A 7,241-nucleotide genomic window follows, 5' to 3' on the forward strand; every position below is an offset into this window, starting at 1 on the left:
AATCAAACAATCCAAACAAAAAACCACCCACCAGCCCACTACCCCATACCTTCTGCAAACGATATGCATTCAAGAACAATCCCTAGCCATCGATCGTAAAACCCAAAAAGCAAATCAGCAGCTAGATCTCACCGCCGTTACAATACCCAACACGCGTTAAAAGCAAATATCTTTTCCAACATTTCTCTTTCCTCCCTAAGAGGCGCACGAAAGTTATTAGCACGAAAATTCAAAAGAATAACCTCCTCCCACTTTTCGAAGCCGACAATAAACAAGTTAACCTTGGGGGCTCCGAGCTATAACTCGGCACACTTAAATCACCACACTCCAAAGTCGCCAACAAACGAAAGCAACCCACTTCAGATCCTGGTTCCGAGTTATAACACTTGAAAAAAGATTAACATGTTTATATCTCGACTCCCGAAACAGGTCAACCTTGGGGGTTATGATCCGTTAGCCTAAAATCGAGTCATAACAAGAATCTCGGAATCAAGAACAGCACACAACTCCTCCCAAATCTCTCTCCAAAGCCACTCAAGTCCCGAAATATCGGGCTACAGTCAAATCAGTAACAAACAATGTAGATAACGGTCTTCTAATAATTCCATTACATACGAGTGATTCACTCAGTCACAGGTACACAATACATTCAGTTTCACTCTGAATTACTTTACACTCTTACTTACTTGAGTGTTGGAGTCCCTTTGCAGGTGCCCAACGCCGCCCTCCCAGTAAACAGACAACGTTCCACCCTTCTACTCCAAGGAAAGCCGGTCTCGGCTCCAACAGGACAAGTTATACCTCGGATCATCCAGATCCACGCAGGAACACCTTCAATGAGTTATACATTGGAGAAATATTTTGACACTCAAAGTGTACCTCATTTATTGAAAAAATAGTAAGCTCAACTAGAGCTGGATGAGTTAAACAAAAAGCATAATCACACAAAAATATATATTAACTCAAGTGATGGGAAATCATCATCATCATCATCATCATCATCATCATCATCATCATTATTTACTACAATATTTTTTGCCTAAGGTAATCTTTACTCGAAACAACATTTAACAAAAGTTGCCTCAAATAGGCAAAGGCAATATTTTCGACGAGTTACCTTTGAACAGGACAAAGATAACAAAATTTTTTACAACCCAAAAATATAGTTGTCTTTGATATCTAAAACTATATTTATAAAATATTGCAATATAAAAAAACTAAGACAATATTTTTAAATAGAAATATAACATTTTATAAGAGTTGATAAAAAATTTTAACAAATAAAATTTATAAAAAGTTGCCTAAAATTGTTCATAGTTAAAAATTTTAGAGAAAAATTTTTAATCATATTCTCACCTCTTTTTTTCCTCCAAATAACTTAAAAAAAGAAAAAAAAATAAAAATAGATTTAGGTATCATCATCAGTTCATTTGAAACAATACCAGAAGCCCTAACCTACGCATCTCTTTTTTACTGTGCAGCTCCAATCAATGAACCTAACGGTGACAGCGCAACTCAACGCTCTTCTCCATCGCGCGGTATGCTTTTCCATGGCATTGTGCTCTCCTCCACGTGCGGTGCTCTTCTCCACGCACACTTCTCCACTGCGTGCGATGCACTCCTTGTTCTGTGCCGAACCACCACTCAAAACACCTCTTTTCTCATCCACTGTCGCCGAACCACCACCGGCGAGCAACCCTTCTCTCCCTTCTCTTCTCCTTCTTCCTCTTATTCTTTTTTCTTGTCTCCTCCTCTTCGCGAACCAAAGATGCAGAACCGTAGCAACTCCTGTGCTGCTGGCGAGTTCTAACGCATTCTGGTGACCACCCTTCTACCGCTCTATTGTTCTGGCGACACTACAGTGCAGCTGCATGCAAGCCTGCAACCTCCTCTCCTCCACCTTTTATTTCTCTGTTCTTCAATTTTTAGGTTTTTGGAAAAACTCATTTTGATCTTCTCTATTTTAATTCATTACGGTTTAGTTAGTTTTTAATTCTTACTCAGTAATTTCATTTAGTCAAACTAGTTTTTGCTAGTTAGGTTAATTTAGATTAAAATTAGAATTCTCTTATCCGCATTTATCTTAGTTCATAAGTAATTAAGCATGCTATTATGATTCTTGGGTCTAGAATTTTAATTTGTTTGGACTGGCTCGATTGATTTTCTATTAAACTTCAAGTTCTCCATGACTTGTCTACCGAGGTGCACTTCTCAATGTTGATTGTACTGATTCAGCAATTTGGTTCTCCATTTTTATTCTGGTATTTTTTTTCTTTTAATTTTTTCTTATTTTCAATGTAAATTACAGAATGATTAATGTAGCACCATACCACACAGAACTTTACGCATAAGTTCATAAATTAGAGGTAGTGGAGTATTATGACCTCTAAAAGAAAAATGCATACATAGGCATGTATGGAAAGAAGTTTTAACTAGGAGTCTTGAAGAAAAACTTGATGAAACAAACAGAAACGCATTGCATCGAAACGGCTAAGCGTAAAAAGGGATAGATAACAACGTATAGTAAAGATAATGTACATATATATACATGAAGTTCCAAAAAGATACAAGTAGTAAGCTCTTAACTCGACCTGCGAAGCAAAGACCGGTCAGAGTATAATTTTATATATATATATATATATATATATATATATATATATATATATATATATATATATATATATATATATATATATATATATAACCCCAAAATAGTTCCAAAAGATGGAATAAGATCCTGTTTCTCCAAGTCAACCTCTAAGAGGACAAAATAAAAATATACACAAGATGGAGAACCTATATACATATATACATATACAAGGTACAACACAAAACCCAAAAGTAGATCTTCGCTTCAGCAGAGCCTCCAACATGCTCAGCGAGGTGCCTCGCGTCCTGCATCTGAAAAACAACAATATATGTATGGAATGAGAATTGGGAGTTCTCAACATGGTAAAGGTGCCCGAATAGTTAATAAATAATGTCTCGAAAAGCCAGAGACATTCCAAAACTCCAACAATCCAAATTCATGTCCTAAAGTTTTCTCTAAACCAAACTCATGGTGACTATATCTAAGTGTTTCTAATCTAACTCTCCGTTTCTTTTCTCAGCAATCCTCCAACTTTAGGTGGAACAACCCTCAGTGCCTCCTCCACCTGTTAAAGGGATCTCTCAAAAACAAACATAGACAAAACAGATAAGAAAAACACAGATATAGATAGTAGTTTTGAGTTGAATCTTTTAGTCATTAAACTGGATCCTTAAAAATTGTATTTGAGCACGGTATTTATTATTTAATTTAAAAAAATAATCTAAAAGAATGTCAGTAGATAAAAACCTAAAACGGTATAAACATTCAAGATTATTTTAGATTTTTTTTTAAATTATTTTTTTTAAGATTTAGTGTTATGATTTAAAAAATTCAAGATAAAAAGGTCATAAATATAAGGATAAAAAATTAATTTAAAAAAAAGTAATGAATAAAAAGAGTTAATTCTCTGCCAATGAGTTATAACTCAAATAGCATAGTTTCTCCATACTCACCTAAAAAGTTGCCAGTTCGAGTCTCTCTATCTTTAATAAAAAAAAAGAGTTAATTCTCTCATGAGACTGAAACAAACTCTTAAAGTAAGCTTTTACCTCATTTGAGTTTAGGCAACAGGCTGGACTCTATTACCAGAGAGATATATTAAAACTTGGTTTGGTAAATCTCTTATCTTATGTTTATATTTATAATTTTTAAAAGGTATGGTATATTTAAAATTTTTTAATTTTTTTTAAAATTAATTTATATTTATTAAAATTAAAAAATATAATATAACTTTATATATTAATTAATATTTAAATTTAATTCTTATATTAATATCTATTATAATATTTTTAATTTTAAAAATTATTATCAAATATATTTGTTATCGTTTGAATTTATTAAATATAAATACTATAATTTTTAAAAATTTATTTTTAAAAAATTAATTTTTATAAATTATTTAAAAAATAAATAAAAACTTTATCAAACCAAACTTGAGCCGGTTTCATCACAACAAAGCAGTGCTAAGATATTATATTGTTGAGACAATATAAATAATAATTCAAAAACCAAATTGCATGTTGGACTTAACAAGTTGTGCTAAGAATGTATCAACAATATCAAGTTAACCACACTTTAATTTCATTCGTTCAACAGAACAGTAGCCCAAAATTAAACTTTCTACCTGTTTATTCAACCAATGAGTTAACGTAATGCTAGCTAGTAGAATGATTCACCAAAAAGAGAAATAAAAGATTATTGACCATCCCCTGATCAGAGATTAAATATAATAATAGTATAAAATTGAAAAAATATCAAATGAATTCCGGCGACAGGGAATTATTTAAAATTAATTAAAAAGGACCCCACCAGTCAACTGGAAGGCATGTAGTAGAAGTAGAATATTGAAAGAGGAGGGGCAAATGTGCAAATTTGTAAATATGTTATTTAATCATTCTTGTATATATAAGCATTGAAGCAGAGATGAATGGAACGTCATTGAAGAAAGTAACATAAGCTTGGATTATGTCTTGTTGTTCAACAAGTTACCAATATAATAATACACTGACAAAATAGCACCCCTCATCGTCATAATTTTGTTTTTATTTCGTTTCTATTTTTGTTCATTGTAACGACAAAACACAACTAGCTGCTTGTTCCTGTTTTTCATTTTTCAATTCAATGTCTTCTGGTCTGTATTCATTTGAAACCACTTTCCAAGCACATTCAAGCTCAGACATGGTCACTGCTGATGGAGGAGACCTTGCTTTTCTCACTGACCCTTTTCCTTTCTTCGAAAACAGCACTACTAATGATATTGGTCAACACTGTTCGAGCAACCAAAGCATGTTCGATGAGGCTCTTTCTTCTTCTTCTGTTGACCCTTTTTCATCTTGCTTCTTTTCTTTCTCTCCTCCAAGTACGCACTTAGAAAACCTTAGCCTTCAGGCCAACAACAAGAACAACCGTGTTGATCCCAATTTGGAGAGTGACTTTGCAAGTTTCTCATCGGGTTTTGATGTGACACAAGTAGTGAAGAGCGAGGAGTGCCAAATCGCTGTTGAATTTGATTATGGATATAATAATCATAATCACCAACACTTTTTTCCCCACAGTTATAGCGGTGCTGAGAATGTGGCAAAATACATGCAGAGGAGTTTCAGCAGCAACTCCTTTCATGGCAAACCTGGGAATTTTCTGTTCCAAAATAATCACTCTGACACACTAAACAACAATAATAATAATAACAACATGGAATCTCCAAGTTTTCAAAGACATGATATGAGTTCACCTGAAAACAGTGCCTTCAATGGACAAATGAGGAGGGTGTGCAGCACTGGAGATCTGCAGGTACAAATTAAATAATCAAAAACATATTTTATGCATTATTATTTCCTTTTGTAAGTTGATTAATTGTTTGACTGAAAAAATGATCATGTATCAGAAGTGTCAAAGGGAAGGATCATTGTTGGAGGAACCGAATTTCAAAGTAGGGCGTTATAGTGCTGAAGAAAGAAAAGAAAGAATATCAAAATATAGAGCCAAGAGAAGCCAGAGGAACTTCAACAAAACCATCAAGGTATGTATAATAATTAAGATGAATAATTAGAATAAAATATGGTATTAATATTAGTACTGACCAAACTATTTTGATAATCAATTTCAACCAAATTAGTTTAATAATTTATTGATAAAATAAAAATTAATTGAAAAAGAAAGAAAGAAATGTATAAGAAGATTTAAAAAAAAAAAATACTAATATAGAGTAAATATATAATTTTAATTATGCACATATATATTAAAATCTGTTATTAAAATTAGTTATTAATATAAAATATATATTGAAATATAACATATGTATTAAAAATAAATTAAATAATATATATATTTGTATCTAAATATATGATAATTAATTTTAGTATTATTTTTGAATAATTTAAAACAAATTCTATAATACTTATTGGTTGGTATCTAATTATCTTTTTTATTTTTTTAAATTGAATATTAATTTTTAATTTTTTTAATAGCAAGTTAGACCTCACTTTTTTTTTTTTGAAGCACCATAGTTTAATTTGTTGTGTGGGGTAACAGTATGCATGCCGAAAAACACTAGCCGACAATCGACCGCGCATACGTGGCAGATTCGCACGCAACGACGAGGAGCGCGACATTATTCCTATTCCAAATCACAACGCTCCATGTTCAGCCCGAGATGATGAAGACGAAGAAGTCGATTTCTGGGTAAACTACTATTTCTCTATCAAATTCCAACATGAATACATAAATCGCTTATTTGAACTTATCATATATTGTTATAATATTAGATTGAAGGGTTGCAGTTGCATGAAGAGCAGGAGGATGTAACAGTCAACGCTTATGGACCTAATCAGTTTCAGTACTTTCGTTTCTAACAGCAGAGTTCTGTTGTTGGTGGTAATTAAAGAAATTCATTTTTAAGAAACAGATAACAAAGTCAAAATATGTAGAATATGAGGTATTGATGAGGTCAAATATGAAGAAGTTGGGTACTTGGAGGAGGGAGCCCCTAGTTAGTTTATAGTTAAGTTATTCTTGGCCCCTATTTTCTCTCTGTTTTTCTTTTTTTTTCTTCCAGGTTATGATTGATTGTCGCCAATTAGAGTATAGATAATAAATAATAATATCACTTATCCCATAATCATGACATGATATAGTAAATATGCTTTTCTTTCTAGTAAGCCCTTACACCAAACTTATTATATATATATTTCATCCATTCGTCTTCAACTTATACCATATACCAAAATAAAAATTATGTGGTTCTAAATTTTATTTACACAACAACTTTTAACTTATCATTTGTCTCTTCTCTCTCAATTCGAACCCCCATGTGGAGTCTAGTAAGTAGGTACCCCGGTCACCGCAAACTCGATATTTAACAATTTTTTAGAGCAGAATGTGGCATAGCATTTTCTAGCTATGCAGCTACTCAGCTACCACAAATTGTCAACTTGGCTTAACTAACGAAAATCACAAGTTGTTCCTCACAACATGCCACTACATTTCATCTTCGGTGATTTTTTATTTTTTATTGCATTCAACCCAATTACCGCATAATCGCTTTTTTATATTGGAGTCAAAACGAATAATGATAATCGACTGTGAGATGTGCCGCAACATTCCTAGAACAGTTCAATGGTATAGGACTATAGGTTCAAATTGGCTCGTAAAT

At 32.5% G+C, this 7,241-nt stretch overlaps 1 protein-coding gene across 2 annotated transcripts; it reads left to right on the forward strand.

The window, feature by feature from the left end:
• Positions 1-4,711: 4,711 nt before the first annotated feature.
• LOC112732673 (uncharacterized) lies at positions 4,712-6,722 on the forward strand. Of its 2 annotated transcripts, XR_003168071.3 has the most exons (5): positions 4,712-5,380; positions 5,475-5,609; positions 6,122-6,271; positions 6,355-6,502; positions 6,536-6,722. XR_003168071.3 is itself a non-coding variant. In XM_025781420.3 (4 exons), the coding sequence occupies exons 1-4, from the start codon at positions 4,712-4,714 to the stop codon at positions 6,439-6,441; spliced, it is 1,041 nt and encodes a 346-aa protein (XP_025637205.1). In that variant the 3' UTR covers positions 6,442-6,722. The 2 variants fall into 2 exon arrangements, 1 of the variants encoding a protein (XP_025637205.1); XM_025781420.3 differs by having other exon boundaries at positions 6,355-6,722.
• Positions 6,723-7,241: the final 519 nt, after the last annotated feature.

This window comes from Arachis hypogaea, chromosome 13 (genome assembly GCF_003086295.3).
Source record: "Arachis hypogaea cultivar Tifrunner chromosome 13, arahy.Tifrunner.gnm2.J5K5, whole genome shotgun sequence".
NCBI classification, from domain to species: domain Eukaryota; kingdom Viridiplantae; phylum Streptophyta; class Magnoliopsida; order Fabales; family Fabaceae; genus Arachis; species Arachis hypogaea.

What these genes read in the sequence shown, in the direction of transcription:
- LOC112732673 (XM_025781420.3), top strand. Translation starts at nt 4,712, where the DNA reads ATGTCTTCTGGTCTGTATTCATTTGAAACCACTTTCCAAGCACATTCA. An exon ending in GCAGCACTGGAGATCTGCAG is followed by an intron (nt 5,381 to 5,474) that starts GTACAAATTAAA and finishes ATCATGTATCAG; the next exon opens with AAGTGTCAAAGGGAAGGATC. An exon ending in ACGAAGAAGTCGATTTCTGG is followed by an intron (nt 6,272 to 6,354) that starts GTAAACTACTAT and finishes TTATAATATTAG; the next exon opens with ATTGAAGGGTTGCAGTTGCA.